Source organism: Bufo gargarizans, chromosome 2 (genome assembly GCF_014858855.1).
Source record: "Bufo gargarizans isolate SCDJY-AF-19 chromosome 2, ASM1485885v1, whole genome shotgun sequence".
NCBI lineage: Eukaryota > Metazoa > Chordata > Amphibia > Anura > Bufonidae > Bufo > Bufo gargarizans.
The window spans coordinates 307342585-307366004 of record NC_058081.1 but is presented as its reverse complement, the minus strand read 5'-3'; the positions used below and the strand labels follow the sequence as shown (position 1 = coordinate 307366004).

Genomic DNA, 23420 nt, shown 5'->3' with positions numbered 1-23420 from the left:
GATTTTTTGATAAATAAAAGGTGAAATATATTGACTCAAATTTACCAATGTCATGAAGTACAATGTGTCACGAGAAAACAATCTCAGAATGGCTTGGATAAGAGTTCCAAAGTTATTACCACTAGTGTTGAGAAAACTTGTGTTTTAAGTTCGAGTTATCGAAGAAACGCGGTATGGATTCTAAATTCAGTTATGGTCCGTGGTAGCAGATTCTTCAATGACGCTGAACTTAAAACACACGTTCGCTCAACAGTAATTACCACATAAAGAGACATGTCAGATTTGCAAAAATCGGCCTGGGATTTAAGGTGAAAAGTGGCCCAGTGCTGAAAGGGCTAATATCAGATTCCATTTTTCTTCTGCGTGAGCTCAGCAAGGTCATACTTACAGCTTCAGAAATTTCCGTATCCTCGTCAAAAGAGTCTCCCGATTCTTCAGCTTGGTATATAGTCACCTGGTAAACCTGAGGCCAGAGAAGAAAATGATTTGTTTTACCAAAGGTAAAAGTATTCATTTCATATAAAGGCACATTCTAAACTTAGCAACACTAGCATTAGGTCACACTAAATTGTAGCCAATAGTTCCCTCTAGGTAACACTGCAAATTAGCATCATTAACCCATTCCTGACAAGAGCCGATGCTGGCTGATTAACCCCTTCTATGCCACAGTCAGCGCTGACCGCTACATAGAAGGGGTTTTTACTGCAGGTGAGGGAGCCCATCGGGTCCCCGCACTGCTGTGGCAGGGACCCGATGTGTGAAAAGGCAGCCCAATGCCGTGCAGAGAGACTGCCCAATGCCTTGCACGGCATGGGGGCCTGCCTTCTACGGGTGCTCGGGAGATCCAGCCCCAGGCTGGGTCTCCTAGGCAACCTGTTAGTGTATTACTAAGTGTCATACACTAACAGGCAAAGCATTACAATACAGATGTATTGTAATGCATTGCAGAGGGGATAAGACCCCCAAAAGTTGAAATCCCAGAGTGGGACAGAAATAAAGTTAAAAAAATAAATAAATAAAAGGATCAAGTAAAAAAGAAAAAAAAAAAAAAATACCCCTTTCCCCAGATTTTGTTTTTCCCAATAAAGAAATAGAGTATTACATGCAGAAGAATACATAGAAAAAAAAAACTAAAAACACACATATTAGGTATTGCCGCATCCGTAAGAACCGTCTCTATAAATATATCACATGATCCACCCTGACCGATAAACACCATAAACACACATATACACACACAGGTCCTTCTAAAAAAAATTTGCATATTGTGATAAAGTTCATTATTTTCTGTAATGTACTGATAAACATTAGACTTTCATATATTTTAGATTCATTACACACCAACTGACGTAGTTCAAGCCTTTTATTGTTTTAATATTGATGATTTTGGCATACAGCTCATGAAAACCCAAATTTCCTATCCAAAAAAATTAGCATATTTCATCCAACCAATAAAAGAAAAGTGTTTTTAATACAAAAAAAAGTCAACCTTCAAATAATGATGTTCAGTTATGCACTCAATACTTGGTCGGGAATCCTTTTGCAGAAATGACTGCTTCAATGCGGCGTGGCATGGAGGCAATCAGCCTGTGGCACTGCTGAGGTGTTATGGAGGCCCAGGATGCTTCGATAACGGCCTTAAGCTCATCCAGAGTGTTGGGTCTTGCATCTCTCAACTTTCTCTTCCCAATATCCCACAGATTCTCTATGGGGTTCAGGTCAGGAGAGTTGGCAGGCCAATTGAGCACAGTAATACCATGGTCAGTAAACCATTTACCAGTGGTTTTGGCACTGTGAGCAGGTGCCAGGTCGTGCTGAAAAATGAAATCTTCATCTCCATAAAGCTTTTCAGCAGATGAAAGCATGAAGTGCTCCAAAATCTCCTGATAGCTAGCTGCATTGACCCTGCCCTTGATAAAACACAGTGGACCAACACCAGCAGCTGACATGGCACCCCAGACCATCACCTGACTGTGGGTACTTGACACTGGACTTCAGGCATTTTGGCATTTCCCTCTCCCCAGTCTTCCTCCAGACTCTGGCACCTTGATTTCCGAATGACATGCAAAATTTGCTTTCATCCGAAAAAAGTACTTTGGACCACTGAGCAACAGTCCAGTGCTGCTTCTCTGTAGCCCAGGTCGGGCGCTTCTGCTGCTGTTTCTGGTTCAAAAGTGGCTTGACCTGGGGAATGCGGCACCTGTAGCCCATTTCCTGCACACGCCTGTACACGGTGGCTCTGGATGTTTCTACTCCAGACTCAGTCCACTGCTTCCGCAGGTCCCCCAAGGTCTGGAATCGGTCCTTCTCCACAATCTTCCTCAGGGTCCGGTCACCTTCTTCTCGTTGTGCAGCTTTTTCTGCCACACTTTTTCCTTCCCACAGACTTCCCACTGAGGTGCCTTGATACAGCACTCTGGGAACAGCCTATTCGTTCAGAAATTTCTTTCTGTGTCTTACCCTCTAACTTGAGGGTGTCAATGATGGCCTTCTGGACAGCAGTCAGGTCGGCAGTCTTACCCATGATTGCGGTTTTGAGTAATGAACCAGGCTGGGAGTTTTTAAAAGCCTCAGGAATCTTTTGCAGGTGTTTAGAGTTAATTAGTTGATTCAGATGATTAGGTTAATAGCTCGTTTAGAGAACCTTTTCATGATATGCTAATTTTTTTAGATAGGAATTTTGTGTTTTCATGAGCTGTATGCCATGATCATCAATATTAAAACAATAAAAGGGTTGAACTACTTCGGTTGGTGTGTAATGAATCTAAGATATATGAAAGTAATGTTTATCAGTACATTGCAGAAAATAATGAACTTTATAACAATAAGCTAATTTTTTTAGAAGGACCTGTATATATATATATACACACGTCAAAAAAGCCAATTTTTGTCACCTTACACAACAAAGTGCAACAACAAGCGATCAAAAAGGCGTATGCCACGAAATGGTACCAATAAAAGTCACCTCATCCCGCAAAAAAATTAGACCCTACATAAGAAAATCGCTGAAACAAAATATAAAAATAGCTCTTAGAAAATGGAGGCACTAAAACATAATTTTTTTGTTTCAAAATGATATTGTGTAAAACTTAAATAATAAAAAGTATACATATTAGGTATTGCCACATCCGTAACAATCTGCTCTATAAAAATGTCACATGACCTAAGCCCTCACGTGAACGCTGTCGAAATAAATTAAAACTGTTCCAACAACCATTTTTAGTTACCTTGCCTCACAAAAAACGTAATAAAAAGCAATTTAAAAAAATTATATGTACCCCAAAATAATACCAATAAAACTGGAACCTTATCCCGTAGTTTCCAAAATTGTTTTACTTTTTTTTTTATTGTTTCTACTGTAAGGGTGCATCAGGGGGGCTTCAAATGGGACATGGCATCTAAAAACCAGTCCAGCAAAATCTGCCTTCCAAAAACCATATGGCGTTTTTCTTCTGCGCCCTGCCGTGTGCCTCTACAGCAGTTTACGACCACATGTGGGGTGTTTCTGTAAACCGCAGAATCAGGGTAATAAATATTGAGTTTTGTTTGGCTGTTAACCCTCGATGTGTTAAAGACATAAAACAATGGATTAAAATTGAAAATCTGCCCAAAAAGTGAAATTTTGAAATTTCATCTCCATTTTCCTTTAATTCTTGTGGAACACATAAAGGGTTAACAAACAGTTTTGAGTAACTTGAGGAGTGTAGTTTCTACAATGGGGTCATTTAAGGGGGGTTTCCACTATGTAAACCCCACAAAGTAACTTTAGAACTGAACTGGTCCTTAAAAAGTGGGTTTTGGAAATATTTTTTTTTAAATTGTAAGAATTGCTTCTAAAATTCTAAGCCTTCTAACGTTCTAAAGAAATAAAATGACATTAACAAAATGCCAACATAAAGAAGACATATGGGGAATGTTAAGCAATAAATATTTATCATGAAGTACAATCTCAGAATGGCTTGGATAAATAAAAGTGTTCCAAAGCTATTACCACATAAAGTGACATGTCAGATTTGCAAAAAATAGCCTGGGCAGAAGGGCGAAAACTGGCCCGGGGTAGAAGGAGTTAATAGTAAAGGTTTGACCTATACTGACTGCTGAAAAGAAAGTATAAATTGCCCTGTCATCATGGAATGCAAAGTGGGCCGTCTATCAATGCACACTTATACAGGGATGCTATAGATGACCCACATGTCTACTGAGCTCACAAAGAGCAGAGATTTTTAGGTATAAATTACACGTTTTGCAGAATTTTTCCTGTAAAACTATTAGGGATCGACCGATATTGATTTTTTTTAGGGCCGATACCGATAATCTATGAACTTTCAGGCCGATAATTTATACCGATATTCAGTGAATTTTCATTTTTGAAAAAAAAATTCCTACACAAATCTGCCGAAAATGAACATGTTTATTGTTAACGTGTAGTTTTTTTCTTGTAAATCTTTCTTTTTCATTTATAATTAATATTTTGGTGTGTGTCTCCTTCTCCTAGGCTGTAGCGCTGGCCAATCGCAGCGCAGAGTTCACAGCCTGGGAGGTTTTTTCTCCCAGGCTGTGAGCTCTGCAATGCGATTGGCCAGCACTACAGCCTAGGGAGAAGGAGACGCCCAGCAGAACAAGGGCAGACTCCGCCTACTATAACCAAGTCCCCGAAGATACCAGAGAACATAACGGGAGAACAGAGCGGCGCCCAGGGAAAATAGTAAGTGCAGTGAGATCCCTGGGCGCCGCTGTATAGGTCATGATACTTAGTTCACAATGTTTGGACCGATGAAAAGTAGTTAGAGGACCTAAGGACCACAGGTTTTTACCCCTCTAGTGACCAGGCCCTGTTTTACAAATCGGCACTCCACAACTTTAACGGTTTATTGCTCAGTCATGCAACTTACCACCCAAATGAATTTTACCTCCTTTCTTCTCACTAATAGAGCTTTCATTTGGTGGTATTTCATTGCTGCTGACATTTTTACTTTTTTTGTTATTAATCGAAATTGACTTGAATTTTCACTTTCGGTTGTAATTTTTTTTTTAAATAAAACTACATTTCTATATAATTGTTTCTCTAAATTTATTGTTCAACATGTCTTTGATAAAAAAAAATGCAATAAGTGTATATTTATTGGTTTGCGCAAAAGTTATAGCGTTTACAAACTATGGTACAAAAATGTGAATTTCCACATTTTGAAGCAGCTCTGACTTTCTGAGCACCTGTCATGTTTATTGAGGTGCTAGAATGCCAGGATAGTATAAATACCCCCCAAATGACCACATTTTGGAAAGAAGACACCACAAGGTATTCCGTGAGGGGCATGGCGAGTTCCTAGAATTTTTATTTTTTTGGCACAAGTTAGCGGAAAAGGACGTATTTTTTTTTTTCTTACAAAGTCTCATATTCCACTAACTTGTGTCAAAAAATAAAATTTTACATGAACTCGCCATGCCCCTCACGAAATACCTTGGGGTGTCTTCTTTCCAAAATGGGGCCTACTTGTGGGGTAGTTATACTGCCCTGGCATTTTAGGGGACCTAAAGCGTGAGAAGAAGTCTGGAATCCAAATGCGTAAAAAATGCCCTGTGAAATCCTAAAGGTGCTCTTTGGAATGTGGGCCCCTTTGCCCACCTTGGCTGCAAAAAAGTGTCACACTTGTGGTATCGCCGTACTCAGAAGAAGTAGGGCAATGTGTTTTGGGGTGTATTTTTACATATACCCATGCTGCGTGAGAGAAATATCTCTCCAAAAGTCAACTTTTCCCATTTTTTTATACAACGTTGTCATTTTAGAGAGATATTTCTCTCACCCAGCATGGGTATATGTAAAAAGACACCCCATAACACATTGCTCAACTTCTCCTGAGTACGGCGATACCACATGTGTGACTTTTTCTGCAGCCTAGGTGCGCAAAGGGGCCCAAATTCCAATGAGTATCTTTTAGTAGGGCATTTGGATTCCAGACTTCTTCTCACGCTTTCGGGCCCCTAAAATGCCAGGGCAGTATAAATACCCCACATGTGACCCCATTTTGGAAAGAAGACACCCCAAAGGTATTCCGTGATGGGCATGGCGAATTCATAGAAGTTTTTTTTTTTGGGCACAAGTTAGCGGAAATCGATTTTTTTTTTTCTCATCAAGTCTCCCTTTCCGCTAACTTGTGACAATTTTTTTTTTCTACATGAACTCGCCATGCCCCTCACAAAATACCTTGGGGTGTCTTCTTTCCAAAAAAAGGTCACATGTGGGGTATTTATACTGCCCTGACATTTTAGGGGCCCTAAAGCGTGAGAAGAAGTCTGGAATATAAATGTAAAAAATATTTACGCATTTGGATTCCGTGAGGGGTATGGCGAGTTCATGTGAGATTTTATTTTTTGTCACAAGTTAGTGGAATATGAGACTTTGTAAGAAAAAACAAAAACAAAAAAAATTAAAATAATATATCAATTTCCGCTAACTTGTGCCCAAAAAAAAAATGTCTGAATGGAGCCTTACAGGGGGGTGATCACCCCATATAGACTCCCTGTCGCCCTCCCCTGTCACTGATCACCCCCCCTGTAAGGCTGGCTCCATTCAGAGGTCCGTATGCGTTTTGCGGATCCGATCCATGGATCCGCAAAACAGCATACGGACCTCTGAATGGAGCCAGCCTTACAGGGGGGTGATCAATGACAGGGGGGGCGACAGGGAGTCTATATGGGGGTGATCACCCCCCCCTGTAAGGCTCCATTCAGACGTCCATATGTGTTTTTGCGGATCCGATCCATGGATCCGCAAAACACATACGGACCTTTGAATTGAGCCAGCCTTACAGGGGGTGATCAATGACAGGGGGGTGATCAGGGAGTCTATATGTCATTGATCACCCCCCTGTAAGGCTCCATTCAGACGTCCATATGGGTTTTGCGGATCCATGGATCGGATCCGCAAAACACATACAGACGTCTGAATGGAGCCTTACAGGGGGGTGACCAATGACAGGGGCGGTGATCAATGACAGGGGGGTGATCAGGGAGTCTAATATGGGGTGATCAGGGGTTACTAAGTGACAGAGCTGCCTGTGTCCTCTGGTGGTCGATCCAAGCAAAAGGGACCACCAGAAGACCAGGTAGCAGGTATATTTGACGCTGTTATCAAAACAGCGTCTAATATACCTTTTAGGGGGTTAAAAAAAAAAAATCTCATCTACAGCCTGCCAGCGAACGATCGCCGCTGGCAGGCTGTAGATCAACTAGTTTACCTCCGGTTCCTGTGAACGTGCGCGCCTGTGTGCACGCGTTCACAGGAAATCTCGTGTCTCGCGAGATGACGCCGATCGGCGTTAGTGTGACCTGGCAGAGCCGCAGCATTGACGCTGATCGGCGTTAGCGAGACGGGAGATGGTTAAATGTATTTTTATTTACTGTAGTTATGGAATTGTACATGCAATCGTCTGATTGCTTGTCCCACAAACTGCAACAGAATTGTATTGCAGTCTATGGGATTTCACTTTAATGGGTCCGCAATCCTCCCGTTCCGCAAAAAGATAGGGCATGTTCTATCTTTTTGCAGAACGGAAGTACGGGACGAAACACCACGGAAGCACTCCGTAGTGCTTCCGTTCCGCATCTCCGGACCCATTGAAATGAATGAGTCCACATCCGTGATGCGGAATGCCATCAGTGTATAGCGGATCCGCAATAGGGCCACAGGGTGCACACGTTCGTGTGCAGGAGGCCTAATACAGTACTAGCAAAGTGTATGAGATTAGACAAATCTCATGCACACTTAGCTTTTTTCTATGGATCTTGCCCTTTTCAATGGAAGGGCAAAATCTGCAGCAAAATCACTTCAAATATTCAACCAAATATGCAAGTAACACATGCGGATTTTGATGCAGATGTGGTGCAGAAACGCACAGAATTACACATGCATATTAGTGTGGAATTTCTGCAAGAAAACCCGCATCCGTGTGCAGGCAGCCTTTAACAGGCCTGGGAACCTTCAGAAGGCACTGGCCTATTATGGCAAACAACTAGAGCTCCATAATTTGACAGCAGGGGCTTGGATCGGAGGGCAGAGAGCGCGCCTCGTCCCTCTGTTTAACCCCACAGATGACACGGTCGCTATTGAGAGCGATATTTGAGAGGTTAAATGACTTGGATCAGAATCTGAGTGCGCATAACAATCATTATATATAGGTACATCATCGTGGGTTAAGGGGTTAGTGATCATAACAAAATACACCCACCAACAAAACTGAAGGTTTTTCTAAACTAAAGCAACCCATTCAAGTCGACTATTTTGCTTCCATATCTAACGACAGATGTTTTCCATTTTCATACCTTGCATACAACGCTTAGTCCTCTACATTGGAAGCTGTTGCTGGCAATCTGTGAGCTCAGGGTGTGTGTGGGAAGAGACAGGCCTCACTGCTTTCCCACCCACATCTGATCAGATGGCAATGATAAGAAACACTTAAGAGTGATGGCCACTCACTGAAATGCACGGCTGAAATGCATTTCAGTGAGGTCAGAAGTTTCTGATCATCTTCAGAAGCCAAAAATCTAAAACAGACCAGGCTTACAGCATCCTAAAGAAGCAAAAGAGGGAAATACTGCAATAAAGGCATATAGACTTACAGACATCACTTTCAAAAAATACTAAATTCAACTAAATGTGGTTCCAAAACAGAAAGATACTCAAAATCACAATGCCTAAACATATATTACAAGGAAATATCTGAGACTGTCCTAGAAATGCTTCAAGAAATCATATGGCTACGACTCCACAGCAATGCTACTTTTGCCTAAAGAGACTTCTACATGTAAGTAGGGAATACTACTTAGTATACTAAGGGTATAGGTACTGTGCGGCAAGGGTCAAATGTTACAATAAAGGACCTGAATGACAGAGGATCTGTCACCTCTCCTGACATGTCTGCTTTAGTAACTACTTGTATTCTTCATAAAATAATAACTCAGGAGCATCTATTCCTATAAGGGCTCGTTCACACGGCCGTGCCGTTTTTTGCGGATCCGCAAAAACTGGATACCGTCCGTGTGCTTTCCGCAATTTGTGGAACGGAACAGGAGGCCCATTATAGAAATGCCTATTCTTGTCTGCAAAACTGACAGGAATAGGACAGTACTCAATTTTTTCAGGGCCACGGAACAGAGCAACAGATGAGGACAGCACACAGAGTGCTGTCCGCATCTTTTGCAGACCCATTGAAATGAATGGTTCCGTATACGGAACGCAGAAAACGGCCCGTGTACGGAACGCAAAATACGTTTGTGTGAACGAACCCTAACTCTGTGTTGTGCTGTTCATCTGCTATGACAACTGGGTGTTACCAGCTGGGCACAGTCACAGACTATCCAACTAGTGCTGACAATGCCAAAATTGAGGCATGTCCCCTGACATAGTAATGGTAACAGCCAGTTAGTTTATTCATACATTACGAGGACTGACTGGTAAGAATAGATGCTTCAGAACTGTTATTTTATGGGGAAGACACACATTTACCAAAACAGACAACTGGAAGACTAAGCATCAATGTCAGATAGGAGCAGGTCCCATAGGTGGGACCTGCTCTTATCTCTAGAACGGGCCCCCTCCGAACTGAAGGAGAGAGTACCGCACATGCACGGTGTGCTCTCCTATTCACTGCTAAGGGAGCTTTTAAAATAGCTGAACAAGTGCGCTCATCTGTTTTCAGAAGTCCTATAACTGTGAATTAAGAGCGCACTGTGCATGCACGGCCTCCTGTCCATCCACTGCAATGGGACTGATGGAAATAGCAGAGCCAGCCCACGGATATTTTCGGAACTTCCACAGCGGCAAACGGAGGGTGGCAACACCTGTGATCCCTTTCACTTTTGGTGGCCCATTCTGGAGATAGGAGCAGTCCCAGAGGGGAGACCTGCACCTACCCAACATTGATGGCATATCCTAGCAATATGCCATCAATGTCTGAGATGGGAAAAGCTCTTTATTGCTCAAAAAACACATGCCTGTCTCCTATCCTGAGCCTGAATTAGACAGGTGATACACAGGCATGAAACAGCTAGATTCTGCATGTATAAAATACTAAAAGTGCCGCTGATATCCATGGTTATAAAAGTCTTACCTCATCATCCAAGTCATCATCTGTGAGACTTTCTTCACCTCCACTAGGGCTATAATCCTCTGAATACACAGACTCAACTTCAAACTCAACACTGAACTGATCAGAAACAGAATCTGGATCCAACCAATCTGAGTCCTCACTTCCAGAGCATTCCTCATGGTCCTAAAGGGAACGGGGGAAAAAAAAGATCCAACATGATTAAGACTTACTACCATGCCATCCAAGGGCACCTGTCATCAGTTTTGTGCTGTCCTAAACAGGGGCAGCATGACATCCTGACAGGGTAACACAAATAATGCACACCGTTCTCCCGGTGAAGGCTCCGGTATCTTCAGATTTTGGCTCAACTGGGAGGAACCTCCGGGGGCTCATAGGGTTAATATGATTCATCATAAAAAATGTGTTACGTTTGTAATTTACTTTCTGTTACATAAATGCTCCAGTTGTGAGATATTCTCTCTATTCCATTATAATGGCACCCTCTGGTGTTTAAAGAGGACCTTTCACTACAATAAAAAATCTAAACTAAGCATACAGACATGGAGAGCGGCGCCCAGGGATCTCCCTGCACTTATTATCCCTGGGCGCCGCTCTGTTCTCCCGGTATAGGCTCCGGTATCTTCAGATTTTCAGCTCAACTGGGAGGAGCCTGCCGGTGTCTCCTTCTCCCAGGCTGTAGCGCTGGCCAATCACAGCTCATAGCCTGAGAGCTTCTTTTTCTCCCGCCGGCAGGCTCCTCCCAGTTGAGCCAAAATCTCAAGATACCGGAGCCTTCACCGGGAGAACGGAGCGGCGCCCAGGGATAATAGTAAGTGCAGGGAGATCCCTTGGCGCCGCTCTCCATGACTGTATGCTTAGTTTAGATTTTTTATTGTAATGAAAGGTCCTCCTTTAGGCTAGTTTCACACTAGCGTTCGGCTGTCCGCTCGTGAGCTCCGTTTGAAGGGGCTCACGAGTGGACCCGAACGCTTCCGTCCAGCCCTGATGCAGTCTGAATGGATGCGGATCCGCTCAGACTGCATCAGTCTGGCGGCGATTAGCCTCCGCTCCGCAGGCGGACACCTGAACGCTGCTTGCAGCGTTCGGGTGTCCGCCTGGCCTTGCGGATCCGTCCAGACTTACAATGTAAGTCAATGGGGACGGATCCGTTTGAAGATGCCACAATATGGCTCAATCTTCAAGCGGATCCGTCCCCCATTGACTTTCAATGTAAAAGTCTGGACGGATCCGCTCAGGCTAATTTCACACTTAGCTTTTTTTTGCCAATATAATGCAGACGGATCCGTTCTGAATGGAGCCACCGTCTGCAATAATATGATCGGATCCGTTCAGAACGGATCCGATCGAACGCTAGTGTGAAAGTAGCCTAAGCTGTATAGAATGTGCATGTCCACCTACTGAGGTGGTTGCACACACTCAGTTTAAATCTTTAAAAGCCACCAGCCATATCTTCTGTGAGAAGCTGCAGCAGTTACAGAACAGCTACAGCATACAGAACGAGCCCCCTGAAAAGGGACACACCTATGTTTCCAATCTAGAAGAGCAATAGGAGCAATGAATGGGGATATCTCTGGTCCCATGAGGTACAGGGCTGGTTCTAGCTTTGTTAGAAAGAAATGGTCATGTACTATATGAAGCCTAGTTTTCATTTTTTTGCATCAATCGTGGCATAACCACGTTAATTTACATTCAGGTGAATGAAGCATCACCCTTTTCCATCTCAGGAACTATTTAACTATATGGAATGAAATACTTTCTCCAGTAATAGTACATTCCATATTACAAAAGAAAACTAAAATAAACTACTAATATCTGCTGTGTAATTTGTCCATTATGCTCATGTGGCCTGATTGGACGTTATTAATTTCTGTGGTCATAATATTGTCATCTAGTAGCCTTACTTACTGCATTAGAAGAGGTGTCTGTAGAGTCACTGCTATTTCTATCACAGTGTAAGCCACTTATCACCCACCACGAAAGGCTCTCATCAAAGGTTAAAGAAATACTGTCTGACTTATGTCTCTTTCTCTGAGGCTCTGATGGTTGACCATTTGAAGAACTTTCTTCTAAGCAAAGTAAAAAAAAAAAAAAATACAATAAAATACTCAACAAGCAATTGTTGAAATAACACACCTCTGTAGTGCACTGCCACTGGTGCCATACCCATACGTTTAATACAAAGCCAATTACCAGATTCACTGTGGGCTTTCTTGGGGGACGATGCAGAGGGGGTTATGTTCTCTTGTACTTCCTCAGCCGAATTCTTAACAAAAAAAAAAAAAAAAAAAAGAGGAAGGAATACATTATTCCAGGCTCCCCATTTTACTGAAATCACTAATATATAATCATTTATAGGAAAAAAAAAGTCTTACCTGTGCAGCACTCTCGTCTTGGGAAAAACAACTCGCGTCTTTCTCAGAAGTTTCTACACAGTCTACAAGAAAACATTTCATTAGGCAGTGGTTACTGTGATACATGAGTATCATACTGAAAAGTGCACACACGGAAATACACAATCAAAACGAATACAGAAATATAATAGATGACTAAACATCAATTTGTGGTTGCGTTTGCCTTTGACAGCATTATTTAGAGACCATCTGTCCCTATGATCAACCCAATTAAGCCAGACATACTGCATGGTAGGATTGATCAGGGTGAATTAAAGGGATTGTGCAGTGGCTTAAAACTGACGGATAGGTCATCAATATCAGATTGGTAGAGTTCTGACTCCTGGCACCTGTGCCGGTCAGCTGTTCAAAGGGCCAGCAGCGTTTGTGCAAGCACTGCTTCCGCTTCAAAATTACTGTACTTGTGTGCCATCTTCCCTGTAGAGGTGGTATAGTGTAATTGCTACTGCTCTTCCAACACCCAGAAGCGCTGCTGATTAGCTGTTAGAAGAAGTTGGTGGTCCGTGAGCCTCTTCCTATGCCATGTCACCGCACATTGGTTACGTGGCCTAGTTGCAGCTCAGCTCTAATGAAGTGAATGAAAATGAGCTGCAATACCAAGCACAGCCACTATACAATTTAAGGGGCTGTGCTTGGAAACCTGCTGTGGGGACCCAGCTGTGCTCACCAAAGCTCCTCCCCAAAACAGCTGATCGGCAGGGGTGCTGGGACTCAGACCACCGTCAATCTGATAATGACGACCCATCCTGAGGATAGGTCATAGATATTTCCTGGATAAAACCTTAAAAAATTACTAAGATTACTAAGAATCCATTCACACGTCCAAAGTGTATTGCAGATCCGCAATACACACGGCCGGCACCCCCATAGAACTGCCTATTCTTGTCCGCAATTGCGGACAAGAAAAGGACGTGTTCTATTTTTTTACAGCGCCGGGGACTGGAAGTTCGGGGCCGAGCTTCGGAAATGCGGATGCAGACAGCACACTGTGTGCTGTCCGCATCCATTCCTGCCCCACAGAAAATGAATGGGTCCACACCCGTCCCGGATAATTGCGGAATGGGTGTGGACACATTTTTACGGACATGTGAATGAACCCTTACAGTGATAAACTTAAGATAAATGCAAATGTCAAGTCCATTTAAAATTTTGGACAAGATCTCCAACAACCTAACATTACACTCACACCTTCCTTTAGCTCCGTTCCCTGTGGTGCTGGTTCGGTCCTCCTGCCACTGCTCGTTTACTAATGCAGATGATTGGCTGCAGCGGAGCAGTACCAACACATCACCACTGCAGTTAGTAAACATGTAGCAGTAAGAGGACCGGACCAGCACCACAGAGAAAAGAATGAGTATATCATCATTTTTTATTTTAAACTGTTGTCCCAGATTTTTTATGATCTCAGACAACCCCTTTAGTGAGCCAACCTTGTCCTCTGATTTCCATGAATTAACAATCACATTTCAAGCACAGAAGCAATAAAAAAAAAAATATTCACAGTAGCCACTGTTCAGGTCATCCCAACGAAGTCCATAAATAACAGAAATGTATTCTGCTCTAACACAGAGGGGGGTGGGGGGGATTTATCCTCTACCTTGCACCTGAAAAGTGGCATTAAGAAGTCACAAAACAAATTGTTGCATCTCTTACTTTTTAGGCTACCCTCACCACTTTTCAAAAAGCGGGGCTTGGCAAGGGTGGGAAAGGGCATGAACAGCGACCATAACGATTTTATCTTCATTTACACCAGTTTTCTGGCGCCAATGAAGCCAGAAATCTAAGATTTCTATTTAGGAGCACGGACTGGCGGAGGATGCACCACATTTATGATGAGGCCTGAGCCTTGTCACAAATTAGGCGCATCCACCAGCATTGCAGGGGATATCAACACTGGCGCAGAAAATCATTTGAGGTATTACTTTGTCACAGCATCCTTCACCAGTCAGACATTTTTAGAATCACATCAGAAATCCCATAAGGTTGGGGCTAGAAGGCGTTAAAACCGTGTCAAATATTTGCCACGATACAAGTCCAATTATTCTGTATAGTGCTATCAGAAATCTTCTACATGGTGACTCTGAACTCTAAAGTCAACATTTAAATATTCTATTTTTATTTTAACATTTTACCTTTTGAATCAGTAGTTACCAGATTTTTGGAAATCATTGCATACAGTCTCCTGAAACAAAGATTATAATTTACATATAGATGGACTTTCTACAGTGTTCAGAGCTCCATTTGCAGTAATACCATAAAACTGTCAATCGTGCAACGATGGAGGAGGGTGGCTAGGTACCTGTGCAATGTTTAATCCTCCGTCCAAATATATATACACACACACACACACATTCAAAATATAAAACACTGATTACACATCACAGATTAATTTCATCATTTACAGTTAACCTCCACAACATAGTTATGGTGATTTTGCTGTGGATTTCCAGCCTTGCTGACATGGCTGTAGTCTAGGAGCTGTATATTTAGACTTGTTACACACTGTACAAAGCAGCCCCCACAGATGTGCATTAGCCAAATGTGGTTGCCACTGGTGAGTGGTGGGGGTCGGGCCATAGGCTTCAGCAAATTCACTAACATTTACACCGGGAAACTTTACACAGTCAACTTCTTTCCAAACAGACATCTCCCATCAATTGCCAAGTGTTATGCTACATTTCACTGTATTGTTTTGGTTGAAATCATCCATTTTGATCAACTTTAGTCTAATGTGCATGGGTACATTTAGCCCCAATATAGCAACCTAAATATGACCTAAGGCCAATGAGCCTAAGAGGATGATTAACTAGACCTTTAGTGCCCACCTAAACAATCCAATAATATTACAACATGATATAGATGTGCAATTACTTAAAGGGGTTGTCCTCAGGATAGGTAATCAATATCAGATCGGTGGGGCGATTAGCTGTTTCGGCCAGTTGCGCACCGAAAACTATACAGTGTATGGAGCGGAAGCAGAAGAGTCTGTACACTATTTCTGGAGCACTGCCGTTCAGCTCCCACTCCCTTGAATAGGCGCTGAACTGCAGTACCCCAGCATGCCCACTATACAGCGTCTTATTCTACCTCCATACACTGTATAGTTTAATCCAGCGCCGCAGCCACTCAAAACAGCTCATCAGAGGGGGTGTCAGGTGCTCGACCCCATTGATCTGATATTGATGAACGCTCATCAATATCTGCAAACTTGGACAACCCCTTTAAACGTGTTGGAATAATATGCACAAGAAGAAATTAAAGGGGTTCTGCACTTTGTTTAAACTGATGATCTATCCCCTGGATAGATCATCAGCTTCTGATCTGCGGGGGTCCGACACCTGGGACCACCACCGATCAGCTGTTTGAGATGGCAGCGGCGCTCCAGAGGATCCTGGTCATCAGTTTAAACAAAGTTCAGAACCCCTTTAAAGGACACAAGAGAACACAGCTTACAAAAAAAATAAACTCTCTGCTTCCATTCCAAAATTAAAAAAAATAAAATTTATCAATTTGTAATTTATTAACTCCTCAAACCCCATTTAAAAGTCCAAAGTAGTAACATTTTATTAAAGGGCTTTTCCCATGAAAAATATTCGAGTTTTCAAACCAGCACCTGGATCTGAATACTTTTGTAATTGCATGTAATTAAAAATGTTGTATAGCCACTGGGTTAGGCTACTTTCACACTAGCGTTCGATCGGATCCGTTCTGAACGGATCCGATCATAATAATGCAGACGGAGGCTCCGTTCAGAACGGATCCGTCTGCATTATTTTAGCACATAACAGCTAAGTGTGAAAATAGCCTCGTACGGATCCGTCCAGACTTTCAATGTAAAGTCAATGGGGGACGGATCCGCCTGAAGATTGAGCCATATTGTGGCATCTTCAAACGGATCCGTCCCCATTGACTTACATTGTAAGTCTGGACGGATCCGCACGCCTCCGCACGGCCAGGCGGACACCCGAACGCTGCAAGCAGCGTTCAGCTGTCCGCCTGTCCGTGCGGAGGCGAGCGGAGCGGAGGCTGAACGCCGCCAGACTGATGCAGTCTGAGCGGATCCGCTCCATTCAGACTGCATCAGGGCTGGACGGCTGCGTTCGGGTCCGCTCGTGAGCCCCTTCAAACGGAGCTCACGAGCGGACCGACGAACGCTAGTGTGAAAGTAGCCTAATTCAGTAAAATGTACCTTTAAAGTGCCACTTAATTTCTTATTTCTTTGACCTGCTCACTGAGAAGGCTGCACATGCTCAGTTCCATCCTTCAACTGCCCCCCTGAGACGTGATGGGGAGAGCATGGGCACGCCCCCTGAGCTGCAGCAGAAAAGATACTCCCCTTGGGCTGTCAGCTTGATGTAAATCTAGCAGAGCTATGAATGGGGAGATCTCTGGATCCATGTGAGGTACAGGGCTGGTTCTAGCTTTATTCTGAAGATTGTCATGTGCTATAAGATGTCTAATTTTCAATGTTTACATTTGTCATGGGATAAACCCTTTAGGTGGAAGAGGGTAAAGGAAGGATTTTAGTGAAGAAAGATAACAGGACACCCAAAATAATATTGGGGTCAATTTAATTCTATAGAATGAAAAAATCCCTTCTTGAAAATTGCATTGAAACATTCATTGTTAGAAACACATCAGTTACCTGGGTTCTTTTACAGAGAAGTTCTGTACCCCAAATAGTTCTCCAAGAGGATCATTAGAGCAGTGGACAATATGCTGTTGCTTCTTGTCATACAACTGCTTGGCCATAATGTACTGACCAAGATGGTAAATTACCTATAGCGCAAGTACGAAGACATGGTAATAAACTACACATTATACAGAATATCATGGAAAACGCACTCATATCATAATACATTTTATTATCAGGGTTTTTGCACCTACCTCTTTCATTGTGAAGGTTTCATTCTGGGCACCACCAGATTTTAACAGATTTAGCAGAAGAGAATTTGGTCTTACCTTAAAAATAAAGAAAAACGTTGCATATGAACATATAATACACATAAGACTGAAGTGTAGGTGTACACACTTACACAGAGATTACTATCAATTACTGATAACACCTGCTTTCTGTACACAACTATCAGTGACTGACAGCCATCTATGTATACACACTAGAGCTGAGGACATGGGTTGCTAGATGGCCGCTAGCACATCCGCAATACCTAGTCCCCATAGCTCGGTGTGCTTTTATTGTGTAAAAAACCCAATTTGATACATATGCAAATTAACCTGAGATGAGTCCTGTCCCTGACTCATCTCACATACAGGACTCATCTCAGGATAATTTGCATATGTATCAAATCGGTTTTTTTTTTACACAATAAAAGCACACAGAGCTATGGGGACTGGATATTGCGGATGTGCTAGCGGCCATCTAGCAACCCATGTCCTCAGCTCTATACACAAAATCCCGGTGACAGGTTCCCTTTAAAGCACATCTTGTTTGTTTCATTTCAAATCCATTGTGGTGGTGTATGGAGCAAAAAATGTTAGAATTGTGTTGATGTCCCAATATTTAGGGACCTGTCTATCTCTGTATACACACACTTACACATAGAATGCTATCACTGATAACTCCTCCCCTGTATACAACTATAGTAACATAGTAACATGTGTACATATTACACAGATAATGCTATCAATTACTGATAACAGCTGCCCATGTGCAACTAGCAGTGACTGACAACTATCTCTGTATACACATTACACATACAGAATACTATCACTGTCAACTCCTCCCCTGTATACAATTATCAGTGACTGACAGCTATGTATACACATTACACATATAGAATGCTATCAATCACTGATAACAGCTCCCTATGTACAACTAGCAGTGACTGACAGCTATCTATGTATACACATTACACATATAGAATACTATCAATCACATAACAGCTCCCCATGTACACCTATCAGTGACTGACAGCTATCTATGTATACACATAACACATGTAGAATGCTATCACTGATAACACCTCCCCTATGTACAACTAGCAGTGACTGACAGCTATCTATGTATACACAACACATATAGAATGCTATCACTGATAACACCTCCCCTATGTACAACTAGCAGTGACTGACAGCTATCTATGTATACACAACACATATAGAATGCTATCACTGATAACACCTCCCCTATGTACAACTAGCAGTGACTGACAGCTATCTCTGTATCCACATTACACAGATAGAATGCTATCACTGATAACACCTCCCTATGTACAACTAGCAGTGACTGACAGCTATCTATGTATACACAACACATATAGAATGCTATCACTGATAACACCTCCCCTATGTACAACTAGCAGTGACTGACAGCTATCTATGTATACACATTACACAGATAGAATGCTATCACTGATAACACCTCCCTATGTACAACTAGCAGTGACTGACAGCTATCTATGTATACACAACACATATAGAATGCTATCACTGATAACACCTCCCCTATGTACAACTAGCAGTGACTGACAGCTATCTCTGTATACACATTACACAGATAGAATGCTATCACTGATAACACCTCCCTATGTACAACTAGCAGTGACTGACAGCTATCTATGTATACACAACACATATAGAATGCTATCACTGATAACACCTCCCCTATGTACAACTAGCAGTGACTGACAGCTATCTCTGTATCCACATTACACAGATAGAATGCTATCACTGATAACACCTCCCTATGTACAACTAGCAGTGACTGACAGCTATCTATGTATACACAACACATATAGAATGCTATCACTGATAACACCTCCCCTATGTACAACTAGCAGTGACTGACAGCTATCTATGTATACACATTACACAGATAGAATGCTATCACTGATAACACCTCCCTATGTACAACTAGCAGTGACTGACAGCTATCTATGTATACACAACACATATAGAATGCTATCACTGATAACACCTCCCCTATGTACAACTAGCAGTGACTGACAGCTATCTATGTATACACATTACACAGATAGAATGCTATCACTGATAACACCTCCCTATGTACAACTAGCAGTGACTGACAGCTATCTATGTATACACACTTACACATAGAATGCTATCAATCTCTGATAACACCTCCCCTATGTACAACTAGCAGTGACTGACAGCTATCTCTGTATACACATTACACAGATAGAATGCTATCACTGATAACACCTCCCTATGTACAACTAGCAGTGACTGACAGCTATCTCTGTATCCACACATATAGAATGCTATCAATCACTGATGAGGCGGCCCTCATGTACATCTGAAGTCAGACAAAGCAGAGATTTCTAAATTACAAGTTTTACTGAATCTTTTTCTACAAAAATATGCATCATCTGCTCAGCTCCTCCTGCTCTATAGCCTGCTGCATACAGATTGCACTGCATTTTGTGATGACAGTTCCTTTTTAAATCCAAGTTACTCTAAAACAGGGATGGCCAACCTGCGGCTCTCCAGCTGTTGCAAAACTACAACTCCCAGCATGCCCAGACAGCCTACAGCTATCAGTCTACAGCATGGCATGGTGGGAATTGTAGTTTTACAACAGCTGGAGAGCCGCAGGTTGGCCAGCCCTGCTCTAAAAGACCATGAATACCCACTGACAGGCTGCACAGATGGCAAAATGAATTTGGCCTTAGCTTCTCAGGATTTGGCTAATAAATGTCTGAGTTTATACCGCCAGACTAGTTCTGCTTAGGAGGTGCACCTTTCAGATAACATTTAGAAGTTGTTTTATACGTAATAACCCAATCTAGAAATGACGTTGTACCTCCAGGTGCCTAAGGCCTCATGCACATCACCGTAGATTTGGTCTGGGTCTGATCTGCATTTTTTGCTGATCACACGTGGACCAATTTCATTTCTATGGGTCTGCAAAAAATGTGCTGTCAGCATCCATATGGCAGTTCCAAAAATTATCAAATATGTCCTATACCTGTCTGTTTTGTAGACAAGAATAGGCTGTTCTAGTGAAGGAAGCGAGAAATTATGGAAAGCGCATATCCGGTATCTGTATTTTGTGGACCGCCAAAGGTTGCGTTTGAGTGCGTGAGAACTAAAGGTGCTTTCAGTTTATTATTTCAGATTATAACATCAACCATGTGATACGTCACTCACCAGCGTCTCTTTATCTGTGGTCATGATGGGAGAATTTGTATGAGATGAGGGTACATTCATATTGCACGCTTGCCTGGAAAGCCCCCCCCCCCACAAAAAAATAGGTTAATCTCTGTCCAATTCTACATCACATCAGAATAAAGACATGTACATGTCATCCCTGATCGGTTCTAGATCACATCAGTATAAAGACATGTACATGTCATCCCTGATCAGTTCTAGATCACATCAGTATAAAGACATGTACATGTCATCCCTGATCATACAGCAATGCTGTTTGCCATATGTAAACGCCATATAAAGTTACAGATGTGCCCATAATATACAGATATAACCTCAGCTGTTGATGGCATTAGATAACATTGATACATGCACTAACACAAAGCACAACGTTTAATAGATGAGCAGAGAGGAGAATATAGGGTCAGCGCCATATGGCAGCAGCCGGCTCAGCTCTTACCTGGCATAAATAGGAATAGGTAAAGTGCTGTGGTCAGGAGCAGCGCCCCACTATGAAGAGCAGCCGCCGGGAGCGCCTATAAGAGCGAGGCAGCGGACAAGTCAGGGCTAGATCCGTGCAGAGCGCGGCATGTCTGAGCATGACCCGGAACAGGCGCTGACTCACCACCTGTGCCGCTCGTCAGCAGTCACCCCGGGCCCTCCGCCCGTCAGCAGTCACCCCGGGCCCTCCGCCCGTCAGCAGTCACCCCGGGCCCTCCGCCCGTCAGCAGTCACCCCGGGCCCTCCGCCCGTCACCAGTCACCCCGGGCCCTCCGCTCGTCAGCAGTCACCCCGGGCCCTCCACCCCTCGCCAGCAGTCACCCCAGTATCGCCAATACCATCTAATACAATAGCGCCCATTCCCCCACATCCGGGCATTTCACCACACGCGCCCTACCCGTCCTGTTCTACGGGCACTTGATAACTGGATTCCCTTCACATTATAATGTGCTCTATTGTGTGCAGGCGAAGCCGCATGTGCATCATTCACACACGTCCGGAAAGGTCGCGAGAGGTAGAGCTGTTTCTGGTCAGACAGACTGAAGTGGCTGATAACAGGGACACGGGCTGCGTCTCCTCGGGTTACTACGGGCTCGGCCATGAAAGAGAGGAAACTATGACGTTACAGAAGAACCATGCCGCGAACTGACGCAACTGCGGCCCATATGCGACACAATGCCGATAGTGACCAGCGCCTGCAGCCTTCTCCGTGTTCACATGAGGCCTATTCCTTAGCTGCTCTCTCACCCACCTCAGCTCTGCGGAGTTCTCGCCTTCTTCCATCTCGTCAGAACGTGGCCCCCGCTCTCCACTTTACCATGAAATGATGAAATATCAGCAAGGATGCACGTCCGCCATTTTACATGCAGCTCTAACGGCGCGCCACCTCACGGCCTCCCCCTGGCGGCAGACGGCAGTAGGGCTGACTACATGAGCTCAGGGGAAGAAGTGCGCACGGTGCTGTTATACGTAATGGTGGAGCCTGAAGACAGCGAATAAAATGGCAGAGATTGCTGAACGTAGCTTTTCTCTCATGTAAAGTGTCAAAGATTTCGCAACGCTTTGCTGATAAGGCTTCATTCACACCTACATCGCAGGCTCCTTTGGCAGATTTAGTTAAAAAAAAACAAAAATCCAGAATAAAATATTCCAGCATGCTGCCCTATTCTTAATGAACGCCTAACACATCCCATTAAGGACACTGGGGCACATTTACGAAGACCTGCTTTTTATGCCGGTCTTAATTTACCCCTCTGCGCGTGCGCCTTGTCACAAATTGGGCGCATCTGTGGCAGTCTGTGCACCTGGAGTAAAATGTTTTTAACTAACATTTGAAAACAATCGCAAATGTAAGCGAATTTGCTGGGGCTGGAGTCCCAGCCCTGGCACAGCCCTCGGCGCACCACTATCACGCCCAACAGACGTACACAGCTGGCCATGCAACGATATTGTGTCGCAGACAGACAGAAAAGGGGACCTGAGACACTTTTTACGTCTTAGGCCAAATGCACACGGCCATGAGCGGTCCGTGGAACCGCGGCCTGGATTCCTCCTGACAGTATGAGCGCACAGCGTCACTGGTTGCTATGACGCCGTGCGCTCCCTGCTGCCGCCACAGTACAGTAATACACTGGTATAGATCTGTACCAGTGTATTACTGTACTGTGGCGGCAGCAGAGAGCGCACAGCGTCATAGCAACCCATGACGCCGTGCGCTCCTGCACTCAGCAGGAATCCAGGCCGCGGTTCCACGGCCGTGAACAACAGCCGTGTGCATTCGGCCTAAGACTTACAAAGTGTCTCAAGTCTCTCAGGCTGGGTTCACACCTGAGCGTTTTACAGCGCGTTCCCACGCGCTGTAAAACGCTCAACAAGGAGAAACCAATGATTCCCTATGGGAATGGTTCGCACTTGGGCGTTTTACAGCGCGTACGATCGCGCTGTAAAACGCCCGACGCTCCAAAAAGTACATGAGCGACTTTTGGGGCGTTTGTGGCCATAGGACACTGTAGTGAATCACTCAAACGCGCGTTTACTATTACAAAAACGCGCATAAAAATGCGCGTGTAAAACGCGCGTTTGCGCAACGCTCAAGTGTGAACCCAGCCTCAGGGTACTTTCACACTCCCGTTGTTGGATTCTGGCAGGCAGTTCCGTTGCCGGAACTGCCTGCCGGATCCGGAAATCCGTATGCAAACGGATATCAGTTGTTTCTGGATGCGGATCCGTCTGACAAATGCATTAAAATACCGGATCCGTCTCTCCGGTGTCA

The 23420-nt window shown here is 43.6% G+C and overlaps 1 protein-coding gene across 1 annotated transcript in view; it reads right to left on the bottom strand.

Annotated features, from left to right (window-relative positions):
- MDM2 (MDM2 proto-oncogene) overlaps nt 1-22057 on the bottom strand; it is a 28127-nt gene extending 6070 nt beyond the window's left edge. Inside the window, 10 exon segments of the mRNA XM_044280447.1 lie at nt 389-463; nt 10107-10268; nt 12012-12172; nt 12297-12369; nt 12479-12540; nt 14650-14699; nt 17163-17296; nt 17405-17479; nt 20648-20720; nt 21900-22057. Coding sequence (XP_044136382.1) covers nt 389-463; nt 10107-10268; nt 12012-12172; nt 12297-12369; nt 12479-12540; nt 14650-14699; nt 17163-17296; nt 17405-17479; nt 20648-20720; nt 21900-21931 — 897 coding nt within the window. The 5' untranslated portion in view covers nt 21932-22057.
- Nucleotides 22058-23420: the final 1363 nt, after the last annotated feature.